Consider the following 13,713-nt stretch of genomic DNA (forward strand, 5'->3'; position numbering starts at 1 on the left):
TGATTTAGTACATCAAAGTCTTTTTATGTTAGACTTACAGGCTAGAGAAAGACAGAAAAGAAATCACAGAAGTTACATTATACAGTTTTCAGATCAGTTTAAGACTATAATAAAGTTATGTTAATGCATTCTCAGACTTTTTGGTAAAGGTATATTTTCAAAAATCTAATAATACAATCTTTAAATAAACTTATTTAATCATAGTATATTTTTATCTATTTCACTTTAAGTATGAATATTAAAATTGGAAAAATATATATACATATGTGAGTTTACATAATGACAGTGATATTATTTCATGCTTCTCTTTTCCTATTTAATTATGCAAACTATCCTTTGAAACCTGAAATGATTGTATAAGCACTGCATAATAGCTACATAAAAATAATGTGGAATTTTAATTCATGAATATACAAATTGGGAACAGAACTGGACAAAATAGGGGGGGAAAGGATAAAAAGACAATCTGTTCTAAGTCTTGTCTCTAAGTCTGTGACCTTAGATAAATTTCTTTGTATTCTGTAAGATACAGGCAAAAACTGCCCCCTACCTATCTTTTGGAGCTGCTGCAAGATTTATTAAACTAGGGGGAAAAAGGCAAAACAAAAGCTGTTTAGAGGTGTGATGAGATAGAGGGTACACAAATCCAAGACAGTTTTGTTATCTCCAAGGGGTGTCCAACGTAGAATTAACTTTCATAGCATCCTTATGAGTTAGGTAGATAATCTTAGCCCTATTTTTAAAGATAAGAGGGCTTATGTTCTCCTACTAGCACCACTTAGATTGGGTGTATGAGAATGGATACAATTATTGGATTCAGAGCTAGGTCTGTATTTGTTGATATCTGAAAGTATTTTAAGGAGCAGATTTTTAAAAATCCCATCATTCTGTTGGCAGGCAATGAGAATAGCCTGCATATTATTCTCCCCAGTTTTCTTTCTGTGGTTCTTCATGAAATTGATCTGAAATGCAAGACAAGACACCTTGTCTCAATGGTATCCAAGGGGAGCCAAGTATTTTGAGAACTATTAAAAGACATTGTTCCAATGATGAGGTGTATAATGTGATTTAGTGCAAACTGAAGCCAAAGTAGCCATCAGAAATCAAGAGACTTAGGAAAGAGGGAAGACAAAAAACCAATGAAACAGTTAACCTGTAGCTTATGCCGTAAGATTATGTGGGGAGTGGTTATACCACTCTCTTTAACATTACTCTCCACACACAAAATAAAAGCAAATAGAAATGGCGAGTATATATATATTCCCCTCAGCCTAAAAAAAAGTGTGCACTTGTTCCCAAAATTGCTTGCTCAACGTTACTAAAAATGATTCAAGCTAATTAGAGAGCCTGACACATAGAATATCATCAATAAATGTTATCTGTTATTAGTGGGATTTGGAGTAAAACAGTATTTCATAAAACCAAGAACATACTAGGAATAAGAATGCCTATTGCAGAAGCCTTGTCTCTGCACTAATTGCTGTGTGACCCTAGATAGTTACTTAATATCATCTGTGAAGTGGGGGAAATGATAGTACTTATCTGAGATAAGCTTTGTAACAAAAAAGGCATGAGCTGGTACATTTAAACTCCATAGCATAGTTTCTGGCAGAGAGTATATATCCGATTTACGAGGTATTAGTTACTAAGAGTTGTGCTCCTAGGCTTGTTATACTGGTACTGCCCAGCTAGCCAGCCATTATTTCTTGGGCACTTAATAAGTTAGTGAGTGGAAGAAATGTTGAAATGAGGTTAATAAGGAGGATATGGCCTTTATCCACATGTAGATTTTTTGGAAGTTATTAACAAAAAACAGGTTTAAGTAAAATAATTAAATGCTGTAATATACACTTAGAAAGATCTGGCAAGAGACTGATACAGAAAATATAGAATAAATTTCTTCTTTAGGCAGAGGTTCAGGAAAGGTCTCTCTAAGGTTGTATATTTAAAGTGGTCTCAAAGAAGAGGAGTCAGCCTTGTGAAGTGGGTTGGAGGGTGGATGTTCTAGGCAGGCGGAACAGCATGGGCAAAGTCACGAACTGGAAAAAACCGGGCACATCAGAGGAAAGGATAGCCCCTAATGGTTGGCGTTTTAGAATGAGGGTAGAGAATCCTGCCAAGTGTGACTCAGAAGTGAGTATTTGGTCAGCCATGGTAAGGAGTTTGGATATTATTCTGTTTGTGATGGTAAGCTGGCAGGAAGTATTAAGCAGTTATAATAAATTATATTTTTGATACTTTTGAAAGACTACTTTTGCTGCTTTGTAGGGCAGAGTGTTCACACTTTTTTGATTGTGCACACCAATCAGTATACAATGACTAAATGTTCATATTCATTGTCTTTCTGCCTCTGCTTCTTTCTCTATCTGCCTCTGTCTCTCTCTTTATACATACATATGCATATATATACATGTTCATATTGTATATAAAGCTATATATAACATAGGTATATTCATCAATAAATATTTTAGCAAGGCTAAATTTTAATCCTTCTGATTAAAACTAAATATATCACCAAATTATTATTTTCATCATGCACAAAAATGGATCATCTCAGTGTGCTTGTGCCCTTGTACTGATGCCATCTTTGGAGATGACTATTGGAGAGAAGGAATGGAATAGTGCAATTATGGAATAGAGTGAGCAGTAAGAGGCTGCTGTGGTAGTCCAGATGAGAACTGATGATAACTTAGACTAAGTCGTGGCATATTTGTCACGTGCACAGTGAAAAGACTCCTTATTGGAATTACAGATTTATGTTCTCTACTAGCCTTTGATATCAATTACTTTCCTAACAAGTGACTCATTCTTATATATTATATTATATTAATAAAAACCTATTGGATTGCTTAGTGGGTTGTTGGATTGAAAACATCTTGAAATAGACTTCCCTCCATGATTAGCCTATTTATTGTAGTCTTCTGGAAAAGGGGAATAATTTAGGAAATTACTGGTACTTTGCTCTTCTATTTGTTGGCAGAAGTAAATGGGGAGCAGAGCCATAAAAAATAAAATGAATCTATCTATCTACATAAGAACAATACGACTTGCAGCCAATTTCATCCACACTTGTGTAACTTCTGTCTCAAATGAATAATTAAAATCAGGCATTAAAAACTTGCCTGCTCTCTATGAACTCCCAGCAAATGGACTGCAAATGCTTTCACTTTAAAGGGATCATTCTGACAGGTGTGTTCGAAAAGATGTTGTAAATTCTGGGAAGGAAAAATCAACTCTACTTGTACCAGCATTCTTCAGGATACTCTTCCATTTTGAAACCAAAATAACATAAATTTTGGTAGGGCAATAATAGACTAAGGCCAGGAAATCTGAATCTACTAATGTCTTCTTTTCCATTTTGCTTCTTCCAGCCTATATTTGAAAGAGAATTTATTTGTGTTCTGATTCTTTAATCTGGTTTTCCTTTCTTGGAGGAATTCCCACGTACTTATCCAGACTGGAAAGGAGGTTAGCAGGGCATAGAAAGAAGTCATTAAGTAAATGATCCTGCAAAGCTCTAAAAACCTTTCTGAGGAAAGAAAAAACGACCGCTCTGGGTTTTGACAAAGAACATTTGCAATTTGGGGAGGAGAGAGGACCTCTGGCTCTCCTCTCCTCCATCTAGAGGCCATAGCCTGCCAGACAGCCTTTCTGTTTTAGAAGATCCAGGCATAAAGATGTTTTTGGTTGTATTTCTTCTTTAACGACAAATGGAACATTCTTTGGTCCTTTTAGGTACTCAAGTTTAATGGCTGAGAAGCCTGCCCTCCTTGCATTTGCAGTTTTCCTGCACTGGTCATAAGAACAATAACTTAGGTTGATATTTTACAACACCTCTCTGGATTGGATTGATATAACAGACATTTTCTTGGACATTAGAAAGAATTTAATTAATTGAATCGTAATTATCCCTCTGTATTACATTGAACTTGGCCTCATTGCAAACACAGTATACAGATTTTTCAGTGAGGTTATCATTCTAAGTGTGAAAATGAACAAAAATGTTAACTAGAAACTGGAATAGGTACTATTTTGTTGTGTCATTCATTCAATCAGTAAATATTCATTAAATAATGTAATAACTACCATGTACATAAGAGAATATTACGTATATGAAGACTGCAAAGAACTCTGAAACCATTTCAACCCTTAGAAGCAAACTGTCTACTTTAAAAAGGATTGGATTTTGAGAAATTCTTTGCCATTTTCAAAGCCCATTCACCTGCTATAAATCTTCATCTGAACTTATAAACAGTAGCAGAGGCGCTAGGCTGGGCAGATACTATAATCATACAATTATAGAATTTTAGGAGCGGTAGGGATTTTAAAGGTCATCTAACGTGATCATTTAATTTTAAAGCTTAGGAAGCTAAGAGATTGTGATTTGTCTGAGGTCCCAAAGCAAACCACTGGCAGAGCACCATCACAGACTTTCTAATAGGGATCTCAAAGCATGTAGCAGTAGCACTGGGTCAGGCACCGAATGACACAGAATAACGATAAGTACTGTGCTTCCTTTCCTGTATTTATTTGTTATGCAGATATGCGTTAGACTCACAATACACATTTATTGAACTAATGACTGGCAGATTTCCTCCCATGTAGGATACAGTGACAAGTACTGAGGAAAATGATAAACAAAAACCGGATCACTTCCTCCAAGTTGCTCTAAATTTGATCTTCCTGTCCTCAGTGAGTTTGCAGTCTCTTAGGGAAACCAAGATATATCCGCTTAGAAAACGCCTAGTGGAAAGCGTTTTCTTAAATATGATTGCATACAGGAAGATTGGGTTCAAATTCAATGAATGCTTTAGGAGGTTAGGAGAGAAATCTAAGCGTTGTAATTGATGGGAAAAAAAAATCCCCCAAACTAAAACACACACACACACACACACGAGATCATTTAATTACATCACTCTCTGCTGCTGCCTTTCCGAGATCTCCCCCAGGCTGGGACACACAGCCTGTGCTCCGGGTAAGGTCAAGATGCCAACTCAGGAAGCATAAGAGAGGGGAAGAGCAGAAGCCCACCCATCTGTATCTCCTCAACTAGCAAAGACGAGAAAGATGGAGAAAAAAAGAAACAGCAACACAGACTGATAGAAACAATAAAGCAGGAATAGGAAGCTCCCGACACAGAGACTGCTCCTGGAGCCCGGGGTCGACCGCCCCCGCGGGCAGGGTGCGCGGACTCAGCGCTGGGACCCGCGGCCGCGGGGGCGCAGAGTGGGCGGCGGGAGAGGCGGCGGCAGCGCCTGCGAGGCCGAGGCGTTCGCTCCAGCGCCCGGAGACCCGGTGCGCAGCGCAGCTCGGCCGCGGGACGCGGCGCCCGGAGCCCCGGCAGCGCCCGCCCTCCCTCCCGCGTCGCCCGCCCTCCCTCCCGCGTCGCCCGCCAGCGCCCGCGCCCGCTCCGCCAGTGACTTCAGCTCAGCTCCACCCCCGCGCGGCGGCGGCTCGCTCCGTCCGGACCCGCGCTCGGCACAAGCCCAGCCCGGGCGAGCGGCCGCCACCTGCCTGGCGCCGCCTCCGCCCGCCCCCACCGCGGCCCAACTTGGATGGAGTTGGGGTCCTGAGCGCCGTCCCCCCACAGCCGCCAGCGCCGAGCTCCGCGCCGCCACCTTCGGTCCGGGACCCTCTCTCCGCTGCTCTTCGCTCCCGCGATGGGAAAAGTTGGCGCCGGCGGCGGCTTCCAAGCCCGGCTGAGCGCGCTCCTAGCCGGCGCGGGGCTCTTGGTCCTCTGCGTCCCGGGCGTCTTCGGCGGCGGCTCCTGCTGCCCCCCGCCGCACCCCAGCTCGGCCCCACGCTCGGCCTCGACCCCTAGGGGCTTTTCTCACCAGGGTCCGCCAGGCAGGGCACCTGCCACGCCCCTGCCCCTCGTAGTGCGCCGCCTGTTCTCAGTGGCCCCCGGGGACCGAGCGCTGTCCCTGGAGCGGGCTCGGGGCACTGGGGCATCCGTGGCGGTTGCTGCACGCTCCGGCCGGAGGAGACGGAGCGGTGCGGATCAGGAGAAGGCAGAACGGGGAGAGGGCGCGAGTCGGAGCCCCTGGGGAGTGCTAAGAGATGGAGGGCAGCAGGAGCCTGGTACTCGGGAGCGGGACCCGGACAAAGCCACCCGCTTCCGGATGGAGGAGCTGAGGCTGACCAGCACCACGTTTGCTCTGACGGGAGACTCAGCACACAACCAAGCCATGGTCCACTGGTCTGGCCACAACAGCAGCGTGAGTAGAATGGGACTGAGGGCAAAGGGGTGGAAGGACGGAAAGGGTTAAAGTCGGCTGTGTGATCTGGTGGAGAATTGGGGGGAAATAGGGTTTCCGGACTTGGGAGATGCTGCAAACTGGTCTTTGCCCACTTCCCCCAAGAGTTAACATCACCTGTTAGGAGACCAGCCTCCCCATCTCTCCCACCAACACCATCAGAGTCCTCTCCAAATGCCACAGTTTCAAACTGAGGAGTCAAATCCCTATTTCTTGTTGCCTTGGTCGCATTGGTGTGTGGAACTGAAGACCAGGCAAACAGAGGGGTTAAAGTTCTCCTAATATAGAGACGAAAGGGTTAAATTTCCAGGCAGGCTGACATCCCCTCAAGTGACTTTCCCTTTACTTGCCAGACTTATGTACTGGCTCAAGGAAGATTAAGAAGACCCATGTATGTAGGCGTTTTATTTTATTTCATTTTAATTTCATGCAGAGCTCCTAACCCCTTCTTCCCCACGAGGGAGAACTGCAGTGGAGAGTATAAGGTGTTCTTTAGTGTATCCTCTGCTTTGGGGGACCAAGTGGATGCAAGTTTCAGGACAGGAACTCTCCAGCATCTTCTAACAGCACTAAGCGAGTGTGTTTTGAGAACTGGGGCTTTCCAGCCTGTGAATGAGCGGTTGTTCTCTGGCATGGTCAGTCTCAGGAAAATCAGATATATGCCAGTGACAACAACTCCCTGTTCTCCCCCATTGCCTGACCTCCTCTAATGAAGAGCACAAATAAAGACTTAACATTCCCTTTATGAAGGCAGGAAAGGGATTGCTCAGTTCCAGGAGGCTGGATTCCAGGGGACTTAGGATGCAAGTCCATGAGCTTTGGTCATATCAGGAAAGGTTTTAGATTTTCAGAAAAGCTTGCTTGTCTGCAATCTGAGGGAGCTATTCCCATTTAAATTGAACCTGGAAACTTCAGTGAGTTGAAATAATAAAGAACCAGCTTTGATTGTAGTAACTAACAATGATTTTAAAGTGTGGAAACTTCTCCAGACATAGACAAGAACATAAAAACCAAGGATGGGTAAAATGGGGGAAAAAATTTTCAAGTTTTACAGCTTCGACCAGGTAATTGAGATTGTAGTGTTTGTAATATGCACAATCTACACATTCTGGTACCTTTCAAAACGTTTTCCGTTGTGATGTAATTCCCAGAAACCTTCCCAGAGAAGTGCCACTTTAGTGAGTTGTGCTCATTGTCAGCTTTTAAATGAGAGTTGTGAACATTTTAAAATGCTAGTCTGTCATCATGAATTCCTTGGGTACATCGATATAAATTGTATTAAGGCAAATCATGGTAGATAATATTTAATATTGATGTATCTGTCCTGAGAGCGGTAGCAGGGTTTTCCCTACAATTCCTCCTTCACGACAGAGGCTGTGGTTTTATGTGGTTCTCAGGAGTGGTTTGATCAAATAAATGAAGCTGAAATTCTCTCCATTCAAGTTCTGGAGACCCTTGCCCTCATTCCTTACCTTAACTATTTTATGTTTCATATCATAGCCACTAAAATTAATCCTCTAATTTGAACTCAAATCTTCTTAAACTGATTGAATAACTTTCACACTGCTTTAAGTGATTAACTCAAAGCTTCTGGCTTTGAGGGGAGATTTTAAACACATCAAACATGTTAGCTCTTGTTGTATTAAGAAGTAAAAGACCTTGGACTCAAAATGTTTCTGGCTTTTAATGTAATTCAAGCCGTAAAATATCACTCACCCATTAGACCTCTTTTTTTTTTTTTAGCTCATCTCTTGAAAGATCTTGGAAAGAAAGAGAAAAGTAGAATACATCTTTGGCAAATTTTTAACCTCCATTTAGGAAATGGCGCCAAGCACTGCCAGCATTAAAAAATAATAATAAATGCTGCTTATAATTCTAGTAGGGCTTGTTAGGGTCAGGGCGTTGAACATGCAGGCAAGTCTGAGATAATGTAGGAAATAAGGTGATGAGTGTTAAAGTTTTGATCACTCAAATCATGTTAACTAATGAGGTGAGATTTCTGCCCTCTGAAGTCTCTTATTCCATAAAGACCTCTTCTGACCCAGTCCCTTCTCTGGTCATCACACACAACGGTGTTTCTTCTTTTTCTTTTGTAAGTATAGATATACAGACAGTGGAGAAAGAGAAATAGTCTTTATCTGTGTCCTCCAAAACAAAGCTAGTCCTACGTATCTGGACCAGACTCAGAGAAAGTTTAAAATATTTTTTAAAGGAAAGAAAGCATAAATAAACTTTTTTTTTTTTTTTTGGCAGTTTTGTAGAATGCAAAGCAGAGTGGAGACCTGAATTCTAGTTCTGCTTATTTGTGGTTAGACCGAGGCAAATTGTGGATTTTTCCATCTCTGAAGTGGAGACTGTACCGGTCAGATTAACTACAGATAATTAGGAGCCAGGCTGTACCTAAGAGGGCAGCGTGACTTTAAAGCCTCATACACTTGTTTGGTACTCTGAACGGCACTTCACTTTACCCCAGAGTGGGAAATCCACTAATTTAAACCCGAGGGCCAGACTGGAGTGGTGGGGGGCATGGGGGACTCTCATCTTTTCACATTTAGATGTCCTCCCCTATAAATCTGCCTCCAAACCCATTCAGGGCCACAGGCAACACACATCCTGTGAACCCCTCTCACCTTTAGCAAAAAGCCTTTGCTAAGAAGAGTCTCTGATTATGACAACACCTGCATTCAAGGTGCAAATGCATGGTAATTATAGGCTGCCTGTCAATCTGGTGAAGAGTTCTGGATGGTTCACTCACCTCCTTCCCTTCTCTTTCCTGCCCCCTCTCAGCTGTTGGACTTGAGCAGTTGTATAAAGACATGTCTGTTTTGCCTCATCTGTGGGTGTGATGTGATTCCTCTGTACTGCAGTCTCGATTGATGGAAACTGTTGCTAGAGTTGGTGGAACACCTGGGGGGATCTTCTGGCATGAAAGGTGCTGGGTATGAATCATTTGTCATGAGCTTGGTGTCGTAAGCAAGAACATATTGTTCCCACCCTACTCATCCCAGGCATGCTGTGCCCTGATCTAAATTTATATAGTAATCCTTAGAGTGTTAAAATATATATTTGCCTTTATATGTATGCATAATGGTGTATGTGTTTATTCCTTATTTCTAAGGGATTTTAAAGTGCTGTAGCATTAATCTTTATAAAATTCTTTGTAGGTAGTAAGTAGGTGATGAGTGTTAATATCTCTTTTTCATATTTTTATGCCGGAGTTAAGTTTAGTATTTCAATTCACCACTCTGCCCCTTTCTCACTGGCAATTATATTACAAGATGTGTTAACAGAGGGTTTTACTTGACTTCTATTTTGCCATAATGACATCTTTAATGTTACATTTCTCATAGCACGTGATGGACTGCTTGATTTCTGTGTACCTCTTTGCTTCCAGTTGTTCTGGGATTTGACATTTACCCTCCAACATTAGTGAATAAATTGAGTCCCAATCTGGGCCAACTTCTGGGATAGATGCCTTACATTCATCATCTCACTTAATTTTTCACAGAAATGTCATGAGTAGGTGTTATTATTGTCATTACATACAGGAGGAAACTGAGGTTCCAGAAGGCTAAATGAATTGCCAAATAGACACAGGGGGTCAATGGCAGAACAGAGACTGTCACCCAGAGTGATCCTATGCCCAAACTGTACAGAAGGTCGCTTGTACAATGGACTTTAAAATAGAACAGAAAAACTCAGACCTTTTGGAATCTGTATTTTAGATAATCCTGTCTTGAGTTGATTTCTGATGATGGTGGAGGAGGATGTACTCTTAGCTGGAAGCTCCATCTTCTTGTAGAAAAGCGAGGACATGAACACGTGCCTGTCACATTGCACTCTTTACCTTAAGTAGTGATTTGGTTGTTCTCTCATCCACCCACCTCTTCATCTTCAGTGAGATGTGGAATCTGCACCTGGTGATTCAGTGAGCAAGAGGTAACCTGCGATCTTTCATCTTTCAGCACAGTTGTTCTTCAAGAATAGATTCCTTTTCTAATGTAATGACAAATCTGATATTATAGACATGTTGGCTATGAATGCTTGACTTGGCTATACATTTTGATACAGTTTTTTTTTTTTTTTGGTGGGAGGGGTGCTGACCTTTTAAAAAGTAAAATGATAAAAGATTTTAGCTTTATCTAGCAAGCCTACATAATTCCTTCTCTCAGTACTTAATGCTATATGAATGCTAATGTGGTGTGATTTGGAAGGCAGTGGGTTTGAAATCAGACAGATTTGAGTTTGAATCTTAGTTGTCCTGCTAAATCAGCACATTGCCTTGAGTAAGTCACTTAAATTCTTCAAGCCTCAGTCTCCCCATCTAAAATATGGGGATAGTATATCTTTTGGAGACTTTTTGCTAAAGAGGCGACATCGTGGATACAAAGTGCTTTGTTCATAGTAAATACTCAATAAATGCTACTTACTTTTCTTATGAGAAGAAAGAGTTCTTTACTGGGAATTAAGAATTGTGGGTTATAATCCTGGCTGTATACAAAAATTATATATGTAGTCATAGCATGTTGAAATGTTGTGGCCTCAATTTCATCCTTTGTAAAATGGCGCTAATAGACTAAAATCCTTTACAGGTCAAAACTAATTTAGTAGTTTGTTCATACAGATACTGTGTACCTACTGTATTTACTAAGTAAAGTGCACTAGGAGTGTTGGGGATGCAGAAATAACACAAAGACCTATACCCTTGACCTGTAAGGGAACAAACCTTTTATTTCACAAGATTCTTCCTTTTTCCTCAGTTCATATGCATATCTATTTAAGGAAAATCAAGTAATTTGAGATCCCAGCAGGCCTTCATGTCAATCTGGGCACATGGTTTGCAGCAAAACATAGTTTATTAGGTTTGTTGTATTACATCTTCATGTTAAGGAACTTGCTATCTTTGGACCTCCCCGCCCCCCAAAAAAATACCCTAATGTGAAATTGGAAAGTAAAAATCTCTTAGTTATTGAATGAGATTTTCTAGCGATCATTGACATGAATGTTGACTCTCAGAACTATATCCACATTTTTTAAAAGAGACGCCTTAGAAATTTATAAGATAGGGCAAAAAAGCAGATACACCAATCACATTTATATATGAGAGTAATGATTGCTCCCATTTAGGAGTAATTGCTATGTGTCAGCATTATGCTAAGAGGCTTACACAAATTATTATATTTAGTTTTAATTCAACAAGTATTTATTGAGTTCCTAATATTTGTCATTCACTGGCATACGGATATTTGTGAAGTGCTACACAAGATGAAAAGAAATAATTCCTGCCCTCAATGAGCTCTTGGTCTTGTACACAAAGAAACTTCTTAAGAGACAGCGGGAGATGTGCATTCTCTGAGGACAGAACATGCTGTAGGAGGTCAGAGGAGAGTTGGACATCTTCTTGCTGGGGTGGCCTTCAAACTGGATTGTAGAGTATGTACTTCAGACAAACCTTGATGTGTAGAGAAGATTGAAAGTAACAGTTGGAGATGATTACAAGGATATTTTTAGCTGAATGGATGTCATGACTAAAAGTTGAGAGATGTAAACCTTCCTCTTTATATCCAGGAATTTAAATTACTTTATTTAAAAACTATGTTTAACTAAAGTTTTAACCTTAGGAATGATTGAAAAATATGAATTAAGCAAAATATATACACATCAATCTTGTAGTAAATTTGGGTACATTCCAAGCCCAGTAGGAAAATAAAAACCTTTATGGTCACTGAGAGACATGACTGCCCTTATTTGCACATTAAATCTTAGCTGGAGTCATCATCATTTCATTTTTACCTTGACATTTTCCACACAGAGTTTTCACAAAAGGACTTTCTTTTGTTTAAGTTGCTGATGAGAGAGATCACTGTTCAGGCTGCCTTGAGGATAAATTGATTTGGCTCCCTGCCAGCTTATATTCAGTCACTAAATGTATGTAAAATATTTGTCCTGTTTTTGTGTATATCTCAATTACTGGCCCTTATTTTGTGGCTAAAAGGTGTAGAGAAGGCACTTGTGTCTCCTGGAGGGGAAACTGCCAAACAGCGTCTCTGCAGTGACTAAAGGGGATGGCAGAGAAGAGATGTGTTCATTGCGAGGTGAACCCAGGCTCCATAAAAGTGCAGTGGTTCCTGTTAAGGAGCTCAAACTCTGCTCCGATTGTATGGATGGAGTAAGCAAACAGTTGGCAAGAAGCAAAGGTGGAATCTTACTGTGCAACGTTTAGAATGAAAGAACAGCTTATCCTAGAATGTAGATAGGAATAAAAAAAGGACGTGGATGCTCTGTCGGAAATCCTATGTGAGATTTTACACACATATGAAAGATATTGTGTCTATTTCTATAGCACTCCTGAATGTTTTTATACCACTTTAGATCAGTTATAGCCCTTTTTTCTCTTTGCAAAATGATTCAGTTTTCAAAGATCGACACATTACTTCCATTACTTAAGGTATTTCTTCTCACCACAATTCTATAAGATAGGAAAGACAAATGTCATCTACACTCTCAGATAAAGAAACCAAGATGTTCCTATTAAGTAGGTCAGTTAGTGGAAGAAGAAGGTCAAATAACATTTGGTCACACTGTAGGAGTGATTCTTGGTTTGGCCCACTGCTGGCTTGCCACAGGCAAGAGTTAGAACACAGCTGCACCCTAGCCTTGTGGTTTGTCTGAAGCCCATGCACCTGTGTCCATAAGGTTTTCCATTGTGGGCAGAAGAGTGAATAATGGCCGTAGAGCTCCTGAGTTCTAGGTTCCGCTTTTCAAGTTGTTGTCTTGGGCTTCAAAACAAGTAGCCTCATGAAAAGTCATGCTCTTGGCATTGTTTAAACCTCTGAAGTTCCCTTAAAGAGTGATAATGGGACCTTCTGGAAGTGAGGTTCCTAGTAATAACCTGTCTGCCATATATATTCCACTGCTAATGAACTTCAGAGATGAGACTACTTATGACTGGGTTTATTGCAATAGTGGTTGGGGTAGAAAGGAGGTACAGCTATCTCTTCCTCTGTTTAATTTTCTTATGCAGATAAAAGCTAGTTAAAAATAATATTAAAGGTGGTCTCACTATGTCTTCTCATATAGGAAACCTAGAGTATTAATCAACATTTTGGAGCAGCAGTAGTCAAGCTGAAGGACTGCCTGTTGATGCTAATGGGTTTTACTTGCTCTAGGATTATAATTGAGTTACCAACTATAGCTTTTTCTACTTCTAACTTTTGGGGTGATAGTGAAAGAAGAGAGCAAAGGAAAGTTTGCTGAACATCAGGGACAACTCTGTCTACATAAGACATATTGATTATAACAGAAGTCTCCTTTAACAATATTAATATGAATAACCACCAATTTAGTGAACAGCTTCCCCAGAAATATGATCTGGAACATCACCACATGATTTTTCTTGATTCTCACAACACCTTTATGAACTACATATTGTTGTCCTCATTCTAAAGCTGTAGAA

At 40.8% G+C, this 13,713-nt stretch overlaps 1 protein-coding gene across 3 annotated transcripts in view; it reads left to right on the forward strand.

The window, feature by feature from the left end:
- The first annotated feature begins 5,478 nt into the window (after positions 1–5,478).
- The window catches only part of SORCS1 (sortilin related VPS10 domain containing receptor 1), a 596,232-nt gene continuing 587,997 nt past the window's right edge, over positions 5,479–13,713 (forward strand). For 2 of the 3 annotated variants that reach the window (XM_030941406.1, XM_030941405.1), the window contains exon 1: positions 5,479–6,218. In XM_030941406.1, coding sequence (XP_030797266.1) covers positions 5,661–6,218 — 558 coding nt within the window. In that variant the 5' untranslated portion in view covers positions 5,479–5,660. The remainder of the gene's footprint in view (positions 6,219–13,713) is intronic. The other variant, XM_030941407.1, reaches the window with a different exon arrangement.

The sequence above is a fragment of the Rhinopithecus roxellana genome, chromosome 11 (genome assembly GCF_007565055.1).
Source record: "Rhinopithecus roxellana isolate Shanxi Qingling chromosome 11, ASM756505v1, whole genome shotgun sequence".
Lineage (NCBI taxonomy): Eukaryota > Metazoa > Chordata > Mammalia > Primates > Cercopithecidae > Rhinopithecus > Rhinopithecus roxellana.